General features: G+C 37.8%; 1 protein-coding gene across 1 annotated transcript; it reads right to left on the minus strand.

Moving 5' to 3' along the window:
- Nucleotides 1-5,445: 5,445 nt before the first annotated feature.
- Nucleotides 5,446-6,120, minus strand: LOC145126601 (uncharacterized). The gene has a single exon (XM_079061935.1). The coding sequence runs from the start codon at nucleotides 6,118-6,120 to the stop codon at nucleotides 5,446-5,448; it is 675 nt and encodes a 224-aa protein (XP_078918061.1).
- Nucleotides 6,121-15,564: the final 9,444 nt, after the last annotated feature.

Here is a 15,564-nt window from a genome sequence, read left to right on the forward strand (position 1 = left end):
AAACCTTTGGAGTTCCAAATTGGGGATCGAGTACTTCTGAAAGTATCACCTTGGAAGGGACTAATACGTTTTGGAAAACGTGGAAAATTAAATCCAAGGTATATCGGGCCATTCGAAATCCTCGCCAGGATAGGCCCGGTGGCATACAAGCTACGATTACCACAGGAACTCAATCACGTTCATCCTACCTTTCATGTGTCAAACCTGAAGAAATGTTTGTCTGATGAGACCCTCTTCATTCCCTTGGAAGAAATTGAGATCAACGAGAACCTCCACTTTGTAGAGGAACCTGTTGAAATCATGGACCGAGAGGTCAAATCGACGAAACAAAGCCGCATTCCCATCGTAAAGGTCCGGTGGAACGCCAAGCGAGGACCTGAATTTACTTGGGAACGTGAGGACCAAATGAAACAAAAGTACCCACATCTATTCCCCAACCCTTGAAGTCCCACTCAAAATGCAAATTTCGGGACGAAATTCCTTCTAACGGGGGGATAATGTGACAACCGTCAAATTCCAGTCAAAGTCAAAGTCAACAAGTCAAAGTCAAAAAGTCAAACTGGTCAAACTTAACTTGTACTTCTATGATAAAAGTTATTCTATGTATAAAAATGTGCATTTGTATGTCAAGAATCCAAGTGTCTCGGAGAATCTATGTGTTTTTTAATATGTAAACCCTAAGAAGGGAGTTAAACGCATCAGAACACGACTATGGACTCTTTTGGGGACTTAAAACAATCATAAACGAAGCATAACGGGGTTCACAAACCTTGCATTACAAGATTTTACGATAATAATGGCTAAATTTAAATCTCTCTCAAATCTCTCCCAAATCTCGCTCAAAATCTCTCTCAACTTTTTATAGTCATCCGGGTCATCCCGACCCTTAACTTGGCCAAAAATCACTCAAAGCAGGAAGATTATTAGAAAAAACAACTTAAAGGAGGCGAAGCCTCTTAGAACCGAAACACCTCATTAGGACCGAAGTCAGCTACTTAGGACCGAAGCCGAAGGTCCCTTTCGGATCGAGACCCTGACGAGCCGAAGCTGCTCCGAGCGAACCGAACCACCGAGACCGAACCTGAAGCTCGCTCCGCATCAGCCTTCGCCTTCGCTTCCGGATCCTGTCAGCAAGTTCGGACCGAACCTCGCACCTTCGGCCCTGAACTCAGAATCTCGCAGGTTCGCTCCTAATTCCCGGTTTTCGACTACTTTCGCCTGTTAAGCCCGTTTTTGACGGGGATTTTTCACCAAATTCATATTTTTACCATTTTAAACCCCCAAAAATCCTATTTTGTTCATTTCTCAAGGATTTATTAATTAAAAATCATTATTTTATATTAAGAGGAGTATTTTACCCCACAAGTGGGTCAAGTGTGCCCACTTGCCTCCATGTGTCACTTCCTCATTAGCCCAACCCTATCCACATCACACAAACTAAGGCAAACATCCTTTCATCTTTGCAACTTGCTCCAGCAACCTTCTATATAAAGAAATCCCCGGAGGATTTCTTGATTTACTTTGATCATTTCCAAACTTATACACTTCTCAAACCATCAAGAGAGCCTCTTTTTCCCTCTACTTCCCACCACTTTGTGAAGGTTTTCTTGAGCTATTACTTCACTTTTTGGTAAGTATTCCATATAAACTCAAGTTTTATTCCATAATTTCATAACACTCTTGGATCGTCGACTCATATCTTAACACCAAAAATCGTTCTTAGGATCATCCAAGCTTTGACGTGTTCATCAAGTGTTCTTGACTTGATACTCCTTGTCTTCAACCTTCCAATATTCAAGAAATCACTGAAGGTGAGTTCATAACCCTACATTTTCCAGTTTTCTTTAGTTTTCAGGGGGGGAATACAAGTTAAAACACCAAAACATATTTGAAACATAACTTGACAGCTTACAACAGAAACGTTGTGACCTGTTCACGAACTATTTTACCCAACTTAAACTTAATATTTTTTAAAATTGTTTAATATGAAAATAGTTCAGGTTTTTACCTTTAAAATGAGTACTTGTACATCCCCATACAATTTTTCTACAATTTATGGTGATTTTTACAAAACTGTCTGTCACTGCAGCAACAAAATCGGACCAGGTTGTGAAGATGAACATTTTCACCCTGGTTTGAGACCACCAAAAATTATAGGAAAATTTATGGATACAGTAGACCCTTTTTCCAAATACTTAGAGTTTACGGATTCCGTTTTCAACTTACGTTGATTTTTCTATAAATATTCTAAAACAGTGACAGTTAAGGGTAAACCTGTCAAATACATGTTTAAGAGTTATTCACACCTTGTAACATGCTGAGCAAGGTGTGTACGATTTACACTTTGTATTTTAAAAGTCATTTTATGGAAATACAAAGACATGCATAACAAGGTTTCATTCAAACACACAACACTTTTGATAAACTATAATAGGTATAGTTTGAGCACTTCGTTTGACAAAGAAAACAATAACTCAATCGACTTACAAAACTATAATAGGTATAGTTAGAAACTTGTAATAAATAAATGTAATTGACATATGATGATTAAATAATAAGGGTTTTATTTATAAGTAAAGTTTACTGTCTTCTGTCAATTGTTTATTTTATGTTTCACTTTTTCCATGTTTTGACTTCTAGAATAATATGATTATTCGAACTATCCACGTCAATCGTACTTTGGAAGTAGGTTATGAGGTTAGACTGTCATGAATTGGCTTGTAGATTCCCTAAGTGCTTAGACATAGAAAACGTTTGCTACAACTTTCATGTATGAGTGCTCCTGAAATAAGATTTGAGTATTGGATTAAACTCATGCTCACATGAATCACTTCATGGAATTCATCATGAGTGATTGTGAGATGATAATATCGTATAGTCTTCAAACCAAGATATATGAGTTGTTTATTACGAGTTGGTTGTGCATTGATAGTACGAAAACGCATCAGTAACTTGATGTTATAAAACATGTTGTTGTGTATAATTTAACAAGTAATTAATACAAGCATATCAGTCGAAGTTTATCTGTTCCTTTTATCCTAAGAGGATTAAAAGCGATATCTTGGGCCCCTCGATGATTTTGTTTTGACTTATGTGTCCGGCCCGATCAGGACACAATTGATGTGTTCAATTAAGTTCTATGTCAAACAAATCAGAAATCGGGAAACAACGGCTTTTGAGAGCTATGACAGAGGATTATATGATCCCTTATCTAAAGGACGCGTCATTGAGTAGGTCAGAGTTCGACAACGGATTTTGAGAGCTATGACTGCTAATCGGATTTTGAAGTTGCATTGGCAGTTATAGTTATTAGACTTATCCAAGTGGGATACTGTTGGATTAGGTGTCTAAGCCCATAACTATAATTGATATGTACTTGACCCGATAGTAGCATGGTCCTTTTGGGTTGCCTTCACCAGAGCAATTTGATTGGATGAATATTTGAGAAAGAGGTTATTTGTGATTTATTAATATATTATAAGAATAATATATTAATTGAGAAATCATATTATTTAATTGGTATTGATCAGAAATTAATTTAGTGATCAAAAGAGACTGATTAAGTTAACGGGGACTGATTATGTAAATCAGTAATAGTTATAGTTTGGGCTAATGATCCATGTTGATTAGGGATGGACTAAATCAATGTGAGTGTCCATGAAGATTTAGTCCAAATGGCCAATCAAATGTGTTATTGGATTGCATAAAGGCCTAAGTAAATCGATTAGGGTTTACAAGCTAAAACCCTAGGAATTCCACACTATAAAAGTAACCCCTAGCACTCCTAAAATCGGCCAAGACTTCCTAGAAGAAATCCTAGCCGATTTTTGGTGCCTCCTAGCCTCTCTCATATTCTTCCAACTTGTTCTTGGTGTTTGTGACTTATTTGAGGTATCATATTTGAGGTACTAAGCTCTTGAAAGGCCAAGTTTTACAAGCTACAACAAAGAGGTATTCATCTAACTTGTTTTTATGTTGTAAATCTAAAAATGTTTGCTAGTTAGGGTTCATGCTTTGGATACAAGAATATTGCATGTATAACTTGAGAAAACTTAGATCCAAAGCATTAGGGTTGTATGTGCACCATAGGATTGTTACTGTGCTCAAAACCCATCAGTATGGGCCCATGCTACTGAAATCACAGGATCTGTATGAGATTTAGGAGGAACCTCGAGGCAACTAAGGAACTAATAAGTGGAAGCCTGGTGTGTTAGGGCATCGACTACAATGTTTTCTCTACCAGGGTGGTAAAGTATCTCGCAATCGTAGTCCTTAAGTAGTTCCAACCATCATCTCTTCCTCATATTCAATTCCTTCTGTGTAAGGATATACTGAAGGCTTTTATGATATGTAAATATTTTTCATTTGGTTCCGTAAAGATAATGTCTCCAAATCTTTAGGATAAAAACTACTGCTGCAATCTCTAGATCATGTTTTGGGTAGTTTTGCTCGTGGGGTTTCAAATGTCTCGTGGTATAAGCTACTACTTTGTCTCTTTGGGTAAGGATGCATCCCAATTTAACTCCAAAAGCATCACTGAAAACTGCAAAGTCATCAGTTCCTTCCGATAGGACGAGGATTGGAGAACATAACCGCTTCTTTAATTCATCAAAATCCTTTTCTTGTTTCTCGCTCCAAGTGTAGGCAACTCCCTTTTTGGTCAGGGATGTCAGTGGAGCCACAATAGAAGAGAAGTTTTGGATGAATCTTTGATAGTAACCCGCCAATCCTGTACAACTTCGTATTTCAGTTGAACTCTTTGGCGTCTCACATTTCATAACAACTTCTATCTTTTCTGGATCGACCATTATCCCTTCTGTCTAACCACGTGACCCTAATAGTCGCACTTGGATAACTTTGCATACAACTTCTCCTTCTTCAGGACTTCTAATACTTCTTGGAGATGCTTACTGTGATCTTGATTGTTCTTGGAGTAAATCAAGATGTCATCGATGGACACTATTACTGATTTATCGAAAAAAGGTTCACAAACTCAATGCATCAAATCCATGAATGTTGTTGGAGCATTTGTTAGTCCAAAGGACATAACAAGGAATTCGTAGTGTCCATACCTTGTTCTAAAGGCTGTCTTTTCAATGTCTTGCTCTGTTATCTTCAAGTGATGATAACTTGACTTGAGATCAATTTTCGAGAAAACGGTTGCTCCCTGCAACTGATTGAATAAGTCATATATCCTAGTTAAGGGGTATCAATTCTATATCGTAACCTTGTTTAACTCCTGATAATCAATGCACATCCTCATTGTACCGTCCTTCTTCTTTACGAATAGTACAAGAGCTCCCCAAGGTGATGAACTAGGTCTGATGAAACCTTTGTCCAATAACTCCTGGAGTTGTGTCATTAATTCCTTCATCTATGTGGGTGCTAAACGATATGATGCCTCTTCAATCGACGTCGTGCCTGGCAATAAGTCGATTCTGATTTTTACCTGCCTCTTTGGTGGCAATCCTGGTTATTTACTGGAACTACCTTAGGAAAATCTCGCACTACAAGTATATCAGTCATTGCCCTCTTTTCCTTCTTCACATCAATTACATATTCCAGAAATGCTAAACATTCCTTGGACATGCATCTTCTGGCTTTCATCATCGTGATGATTCCATACTTCACTCTACCCTTATCCCCGTATACGATGAATGGCTCTCCTCTAGGTGGACAGATACACACAATCTTCCTTCCACATAAGATGTCTGTGAGGTTCTCTCCCAACCAATCCATTATGAGAATTACGTTGAATTCGTTTAACTCGAAGGGTAATAATTCTTGATGAAATTCGTTAACGTTCAAGTCAATGGTTACAGTTTCTAACTTATTACTAACATATACCTTCCTACCACCAAATACTTCCACTAAAATAGGGGTATTTAGTCTAAGTGGTGATAACTTAAGTCTTTTACCAGATTCATGCGATATAACGGAGTGATATGCTCCTGAATCAAATAAAATCTTGGCAGGAATGTGATTAACTAGGAATGTACCTGAAGCAACGTTCGTCTCTTCCTTTGCTTCATTGAGGCTCATTTGGTAGCTTCGACCCTTGGTTTTTGCTGGCAGAATCCTTACGGTTGTCTTTTCAACATTTGGGCACTCTGCCTCCATGTGCTCCTCCTCTCCACAGTTGAAATGTCACACCCCGGCCATCGGCGGAAACACTGGGTAGTGTAACGTCATTCTTCGTATCACAGTTATATAACATACATTGAATAGTACTAAGGAAAATACATACCTTTATTTGATAATTGAAAGTTACATTATTGTTTTCCTAGTACTTATTACATAATATCCGACTATGGCATACTTCTTAATGAACAGAAAGGTAATAGTAAAACTTCTCCTGTTCGAATACATACCAGCTTTTCAAGTTCCTGAAAACACATGCATTTTAAAATACGTCAACATAAAGTTGGTGAGTCCACAGGTTTTGACTCCATATAAAAATAATACATTTTCCACGTTCAAAAGTATAGTTTTGAAAGTATCATTTTGACTCTCCAACATTTAGTATGTATATTAGGTATAATAGTTTACTTATCAATTAAGTATTATACCTAAACATTCCTTAAACCTAAGGTATAAGTAGGGGGAAACTTATACTTAACATTAATACTTGTATACGACAAAGTATAATGTTTCTAACAATTTGCTACCATGAGCCTGTAACCGCTGCTATGACATAATACCTCTGATAAAACCCACTCATGATTTCCATGAGGACAACCCACTCATGATTTCCATGAGGACAACCTACTCATGATTTCCATGAGGACAACACCGTACGTTTCATCGATGCCAGAACAATAACAAGTAAAAGGATAGTTCGTCACTTGCTTATGGTTGGTTGTAGCTAAAAATCACAAGTGGGGTGGTCAACCCGTATACTAATTATACACGACTTCCTCGCTCACACGGGATTAATGGTTACAGTTAAGAGGATTTCCGCTAAGATCCCCAATCTTAGTTGATGAATACAATTACTCATGTAGACTTCGACGGCTTCCTATAGCTCTAACAACAAAAGCATTTTCATGTCTAAAACCCTAAGTTACTAGACTATGCTTTTAAACATTACTCCTAACTTCATAACATTTAGGCAGTATAACAGCTATAACTTGAAGTAAAACCAGGTTTTATCTTGACATAAAACCAATAACAACAACAACATATAACATACCAAGTTTTATCTTGTCATAAAACTAACAATAACAACATATAACATACCAAGTTTTATCTTGGCATAAAACCAATAATAGCAACATACTTTGTAAATTAACATATAGAACTTCTGAATATAACTTCGGAACTATATCGCACACAACATATATATAGAATCCTAAGTATAACTCAAGATCTACATTAGTATAATAACATGCTGACAAGTTGATAATAGTTGTATATATTCAAAATATTATATTTAGAACAACTATACCCCGATTATTAGAAAGTGTGGCCGTGAAACTCACCCTAGTAGCGTAATTTTATGTAATCTAAGGAGAAACGGTTAGCGGTTCGCGATCACCGGGCTCGGGATGCAAAATAGCTTCAGCAAAGGAGAGAGGAGAAAGAATTTCAGGTGTAAGAAGAGAAGAGCCCGGACTTGCTATTTATAGGCTGTCCAAGACAAGTTCACATCGTGAACTTAAGGTTCACGTCGTGAATCTGAGCCGCATCATCTCGTAGACTTGCCATTTGCGTCCTAGCTTCGGAAGGTGTCACGATTCTAGATTCACGTCGTGAACTTTATGTCCACGTCGTGGGGATTCAACACCTCACTCCCATAGACTTCGCACGTGTTTTCTAGCCCCGAAATGTGTCCTGGACTACTTTCACGTCGTGAATTTAAGGTTCACGTCGTGAATCCAGACAACTAGGGTTTCCTGCCACGTGTCATGCTCTCAGACAGCTGCAACTTCGGAAGGTCGTAACTTTTGCATACGAACTCTGTTTTTGACGTTCTTTATATGCACGCGTAGATAATTTCGAGTACTAAAACTCTCTAATAGATTCCAATAGCTAATTCTAAGCGTATTTTAAATTCCTCTAGCTATAAGGATCTATGGCGTTAGAATTTATCATAACTTCTTCACGCGAAGTCAGATTTAGACGTTCTCTATATTTTTTGGAATTGTATGGACGTATACTTTGAGTTGTATCGTAAAGAAAGTTTATATTTGTATTAGAATTTATCATGAACTACATAGTATGCTTATCACCTTACTAGTCTACAAAATCACATTACATGATTGGTATAATCACATGTGATTGTCTATTGACCTATTTTGACTGGTGTAACATTCTCCCCCCGTTAGAATAATTTCGTCCCGAAATTTATCTTATGGATGGGGTTTTGTCAAACAGTTGGGGGTATTTTTCTTTCATTTGATCTTCACGTTCCCAAGTAAATTCAGGTCCTCGTAAAGAGTTCCATCGAACTTTCACTATGGGAATACGACTTTGCTTTAATCGTTTGACTTCTCGACCCATGATCTCGATAGGTTCTTCTACAAAGTTGAGTTTGGTATTGACTTGTATCTCGTCGAGAGGTACAACAAGGGTGTCATCGGATAGACATCTTTTGAGATTTGATACGTGAAAAACATCGTGTACATTACTTAGCTCTTGAGGTAACTTGAGTTGGTATGCGACAGAACCAATTCTTGCTAGAATTTAAAAAGGTCCTATATACCGTGGATTTAATTTGCCTCGTTTCCCGAATCGAATTACGCCTTTCCAAGGAGAGACCTTCAACATTAATTTATCTCCAACTTGGAATTCTAAAGGCTTACGTCTTACGTCAGCATAACTCTTTTGACGATCACGTGCAGCCTTTAATCGATCCTTAAATTGCACGATCTTTTCAGTTGTCTCGTGGATTATTTCTGGTCCAGTACGTAAGGTATCGCCTGTACGTTCTCTGGCCATCTGCGTATCTCCAACTTCTGCCCAACATATTGGGGAACGACATTTTTATCCATAAAGAGCCTCAAACGGTGCAGCCTTGATGCTGGTGTGATGACTATTGTTGTAGGAAAACTCAATTAACGGTAAATGAGTATCCCACGCATTTCCAAAGTCTATTACACAGGCTCGGAGCATATCTTCTAAAGTATGAATGGTTCTCTCACTCTGACCATCAGTGAAGTGAGTCTACAATCTCAGTCAGAAATAATAGAATTTGGAACTCCATGCAATCTGACCATTTCCTTAAGATAAACTCTAGTCAGCTTCTCCATCTTGTCGTTCTCCTTAATTGGTAAGAAATGGGCGGACTTGTTCAATCTATCGACTATGACCCAAATAGTGTCGAACCCACTAGGAGTTTTAGGTAACTTAGTGATGAAGTCCATTGATATCTGCTCCCATTTCCATTCAGGTATTTCCGGTTGTTTAAGTAAACCTGAAGGCTTTTGATGTTCTGCCTTTACTCTAGAACAAGTCAAGCATTTGCTCACATAAGTAGCATTTTCTGCCTTCATGTTTGGCCACCAATAATGTACTTTTAAATCTAAGTACATTTTGTCAGAGCCTGGATGCACGGAATATCTGGACTTGTGGGCTTCTTCTAAGACCAAGTCCCTGACTCCACCGAACTTAGGCGTCCAAATTCGGTTTATAAAGTGTCGCGTTCCGTCATCTTTTTGTATAAGTTGCTTTTCCATTCCTCGCAAAGCTTCATTCTTGATGTTTTCTTCTTTTAGAGCCTCAAATTGAGCTTATCTAATTTGTGCGGTAAAGTTAGAATGGATAGTTATAGTTAATGCTCGTACCCGACGGGGTTTAATATATTCTTTTCGGCTCAAGGCATCTGCTACCACGTTTGCCTTTCCGGGATGATAACGAATATCACATTCATAATCATTCAACAATTCAACCCATCTTCGTTGTCTCATATTAAGATCTTTTTGGTTGAAGATGTGCTGTAGACTCTTGTGGTCGGTAAAAATAGTACACTTAGTACCGTATAAGTAATGTCTCCAAATTTTTAGTGCAAAAACTACAGCTCCCAATTCAAGATCATGGGTAGTGTAATTATTCTCATGCACCTTAAGTTGTCGTGATGCATAGGCGATAACTTTTCCTCTTTGCATCAACACACATCCCAATCCTTGATTTGATGCGTCGCAGTATACGACGAAATCTTTTGTCCCATCTAGAAGGGATAGGATTGGTGCACTACACAACATTTGCTTTAGTTTTTGAAAAGCAGCTTCTTGTTTGTCTTCCCAGTTGAACTTCGTATCCTTCTGGGTTAGTGTTGTAAGCGGCTTGGCTATTTTGGAGAAATTCTCTATGAATCTACGGTAATAGCCAGCAAGTCCTAGGAATTGACGCACTTATGTTGGCGTCTTTGGTGCTTCCCAATTCCTGATTGCTTCGACTTTGGATGGGTCAACATGAATTCCTTCGTTGCTAACTATATGACCTAAAAATTGTACTTCTCTAATCCAAAACTCTCATTTGGAGAATTTGGCGTACAACTTTTCTTTTCTTAGTAGTTCCAAGATTATTTGCAGGTGTTGACCATGTTCTTCCTTGGTTCGTGAATATATCAATATATCATCGATAAATACGATCACGAATTTATCCTAGTATGGTTTGCAAACACGATTCATGAGATCCATAAACACTGCTGGGGCATTGGTCAATCCAAAAGACATAACTAAGAACTCATAATGACCATAACGAGTTCTAAATGTTGTTTTTGGAATGTCTTCTTTTTGTACTCTGAGTTGATGGTATCCTGATCTAAGATCTATTTTTGAGTAGTAGTTGGATCCTTATAGTTGATCGAATAGATCATCAATTCTTGGAAGCGGATAACGATTCTTGATCGTTAGCTTGTTCAGTTCCCGATAATCAATACACATTCGAAAGGATCCGTCCTTCTTCTTGACAAACAAGATTGGTGCTCCCCAAGGTGAAAAACTTGGTCGGATAAAGCCTTTGTCAAGAAGTTCTTGTAGTTGGCTAGAAAATTCTTGCATTTCGAATGGAGCCAACCGATAAAGAGATTTCGCTACTGGTGTTGCTCCTGGAATTAAGTCGATTCGACACTCGACTTGTCGGATGGGAGGTACTCCAGGTAGATCTTCAGGAAACACGTCAGGGAAATCACATACTTGAGGTATGTCCTTGATTTCTTTTGTCTTTCTCTTCTTATCTACAATGTGGGCTAAGAATGCACTACATTTCTTATGTAGATATTTCTGGGTCTTAGTACAAGAGATGACTTTGAGGTTCTTCCCAGATTTATCACCATAGATAATCAGGGCTTCGCCGTTTGGTAAGGGTATGAAAGAACCACTTTCTTGACTTTCATATTTCTGAAAGACCCAAACTTTCATACTTGAAAATATAGTTACTCCAAAACATGCTACATGCATATTTATAAAACTAATATTTTACATTGATAAAGTGATTACAAAAGATTGGATACAAACCGACTATGTTTTAAGATTTTACATAACTACCCAGGATATTGTAATTTTATACAAACATAAACTGAAGTACAAAAATACTATTACAAACTATTCTAAGTCTTCCAACTATACTGGGTGCTTATTGCCTGCATTAGGTTAAAACATTGGGAGGGGTAAGCGATAACGCTTAGTGAGTTCAATAATAGATACAATATAACGTTATGCCATATATATACCAATATGGCAGAAGCAAATAGGAGCAAGGAACAACAAAGGCATAATGCGAAAAGCTTTCCATATTAATCAATGAGACATAACAATTTCCATACTTGATATAAAATCAATAAAGTTTCAGCACAAATGGCACAGTAAATACTCAGGAATATAATTTTGCTAGAATATTTAGGCTTTCAGCCTTATCTTAGCATACTACCGAAGCTAAAGTGATGCTTATGTCATACACTTCATGGTCAACGGTTCATACCAATACCCAAGTGATGCTTATGTCATACACTTCAAGTCAGAGGTACAACCTTGCTATAAAATAGCAGATACAACAACTCGAGATGATAACATGGAAAAGCACATAGCACATATAACACATAACATACAATTGTTCCTATATATTAAACTCACCTTGAAATAACCGGGGGTCACAATAATAATTTGGGCAGCACTTCGGCTCTAAATATGACTTTCTTCGTTGAAAACCGCGAGTTTTTTTGAAAACCGGGCTCTGCGAAGGTAGAGCTTTGAAACCGAAAAGATAAATTTTTCGGGCTTTTCGGGAATCTCAGGGCGTGTTTCGGGCATTGGAATTAATCCCGGGGCTTCGGGGGATGTCAAAATAGTAAAAATATTGAAAAAAGGTGAAAAAGTGCCAAAATTCTAAAAATACCCGGGAGGGTTCGCATGGCTGCTATTTATAGGGGAGGAGGACCGAAGGCTCGGATCCGACGCTGGGAAGCGAGAGGCTTGTATGCGAGGCTCAGACCAGCTGTCAGCAGGGCGAGGCTCGGTTCGGACAGATGTGCGCTTCGGATTGGGCCTCCTCCTCGGTCGAATCAGGAGCCAACACGCGGGTCGGATCACGTGGGGCACATGCGAGATCACGTGGCTTCTTCGGACACCTGTGCGACACGCGTCGCTTCTCGGACATGCCATGCAGCAGCTTCGGACACGTGGCCAGCTCCGAGCGAGGGTGACGTGGCAATCACTATTCATGCGAAATTTCTCGAAAAATGTGCCTAATCTTGTAAAATCCATAACTTTCTCATACGGGCTCCGTTTTTGACGTTCTTTATATGCACGCGTAGAGAAAATTATGCTCTACAAATTTCGTTTAGACTTCGTCGGAAAATTTTGACTTTATTTTTATATTATTATTTTTAACAGACGGGGACTGGTAAATCCGTTAAAAATTCATAACTTATTCATCTGACGTCCGTTTTCGTCAGACTTTTTACCGTTGTACTACTAATGACGAGACCTTCGATTGTAGTTTAGGTTGTGTCGGCTAAAAATCACTCGATCTAAAATTCGAGTTTTTAGCTGTCTACTGCTAAGCTGAAACTTGTAAAAATCATAACTTCCTCATACGAAGTCAGATTTTGGCGTCCTTTTTATCGAACTTCTCGGTTTAACGAATACTACGACTTTCATTTAGATCACTAAGGCTAAAAAGTAGTTTATCAAAAACTCACTTTTTACGTCATTCGGCACCGTGCCGGTTTTATCGTGAATCTTCGATTGGTCATAACTTCTTCGTTATAACTCGGATCTCGACGAGGTTTTCGCCTACATGTTTCTAACGAGATTATCTACAACTTTCAATAATAAAATTTTACTTATTTCAAATTTTATATTTTCGTCAAATTTCACTATTTAGCTTTTAATTGGAATCTCATAAGACTTCCAATAATTTATCAGTGATTCTAAACATAGTTTTACCTTATTTCTAGTTAAAAAAAACTATCCGTTAGAACTCAACACTCAATTTCACATAATATTTCATAACATTATTAACTTTTCAAATTACATAACACGATTTTAAAACGTGTATGTTACAAATACCTCCTCCTTTTGAGGATTTCGTCCCCGAAATCACAACGATTTAGACAAATGAGGATATGTCGCTCTTATCTCATTCTTAACCCTAGGTATAATTTGAATCTTATCAGTGGTGTCTTGAATCATTTCAGGACCACCAAGGATTTTCTGTCCTACATTATGCGAACATAATGGTGTTCACAATTACTACCGAACTCTAAGACATATGCACAAAGCATATCTTCTACTGTTTGGATTGTTCTCTCCATCTAACCATCTGTCTGGGGATGATAAGCTGTGTTGGGAGCAACTCGAGATCCCAATTCACTTTTCATACTCGCCCAAAAGTGAGAAGTGAAACGAGTATCACGATCGGAAATAATCTTTAGTGGTACACCATGTCTCGCCACAATTTCGTCTAAGTAAACTTATGCATATTTCTCCATTAGAACCGTTGTACGTATGGCGAGAAAATATGCACTCTTAATCAGCCGGTCGATAATTATCCAAAGGCTATCATTCATAGTTTTCTTCTCCTCTTTCAAGGTATTAACTGTATAAGCCGGATAAGTAGAATATCCCTTCGATATAAATTTACGAGTTTTTAAGAAAGAAATTTATTATTTTCACCGTAGACATAAAAGAATCCTTCCTTTCGATAGGGATGCATATAATCTCTTCGTAGCACAAGAGATCTGCGTAGTTCTTTGACAATCGATTCATGTCGAGAATAATATCAAATTTCGGAAAGAAGATAGGAATTAGGTTAGCAGGAAGATTATAACTTTCAATTCCTATGACACTATTTCTATAGACTTTGTCGACAAGTAATGATATATTTCCTATGTTATCTATATGAAATGATTGGACAATTGCGTAACAAGCAATTTGAAAAGAATGTGCGAATTTATAAGGCACGAAAGAATCTGAGGCATCACAATCAAATAAGATGTGAGCAGATCTAAAGTTTACGAGAAATTACTAGTCACAACATTCGAGTCCTAACTTACTTCCTCTGTGGTAATCTAAAACGTACGATATTTAACTTTTGGTTTGCCAAAAGATTGTCAAACTCTTCAAACTTCTTAATTACTAGCGGCGCTCAAACCTGCACCCGCTCATCATTCTCTATTGGGCCTTCGATCCTAATCTTTGAGTTAAAACTCAATTCTCATTGCAGACTCCTGCTCCTTCTTGGTTTATAGACTAAACCCAAGATAAGGCCTTTACTTTTGCTATAACAACAACTCGTATGGTCTTATTCTAATGACCTTTGATTTTATAACGCACAAGACACATAACGAACCAAACTCTTGTATTAGAATCAGATCGAATAAATCAAGCTGATGGAATAAAGAAAATGAAAAGAGTTTGATCAACACGTGGATGCTTTGGAACAGAAAGAATAGCACCACGTATCTCTAATTCGTGCTTTTGGACATAAACATCTTTTAGCTTTTGGCACCTCCTCCTTTTTAGTTGGAGTACTCTTTGATTGTTGAATGGAAACTTAACTCACCGCCATTTGACTAGTAAGAGTAGGGCGGAAACATTTCTTGTGGCCAGTAACACCATATAGCAAGTCACATCTCTGGCTAATGATTGCTCAATTATTTAATGAAGATTGTTATATTTCTATCGACTACCTCGACCATTTACTTTTTCAGTATTCCTACTGAAGTTTCGTCATTACTCAATACATGGCTTTCTAAACCAATCAAGTTTATCTTTGTAGATTTATATTAATCGGACTCCACTCTTTATGACATTAAGATTTGAACGATAATTATTTCCTTAGTCATTACCGAAACGAAGGTAACGACACACATGAATAAAACGGAATCATTTACTAGCTTCTTGGTAACCTTGTGACTTTTCCTGATCCAAGTGTGAGTCATGTGCTTCCAGTAGTATAGGCCTCTACTAGTATTCACACCTACTCATACTCGTCCCAAGTATTGTCTCGCAGTTCCCAAGTCACCATTCAAAAGTTTTCACTAAGAAAATTTTCACACCTAAGTGTGTTCAAACAAGTACATACAACAATTTCTCCTAGACTCAACTAGGGTTTTCGCGT

This window comes from Lactuca virosa, chromosome 7, assembly GCF_052849685.1.
Source record: "Lactuca virosa cultivar CGN04683 chromosome 7, Lactuca_virosa_CGN04683_v6, whole genome shotgun sequence".
In the NCBI taxonomy this organism is placed as follows: Eukaryota; Viridiplantae; Streptophyta; class Magnoliopsida; order Asterales; family Asteraceae; genus Lactuca; species Lactuca virosa.

What these genes read in the sequence shown, in the direction of transcription:
- LOC145126601 (XM_079061935.1), bottom strand. Translation starts at nt 6,120, where the DNA reads ATGGAGGCAGAGTGCCCAAATGTTGAAAAGACAACCGTAAGGATTCTG.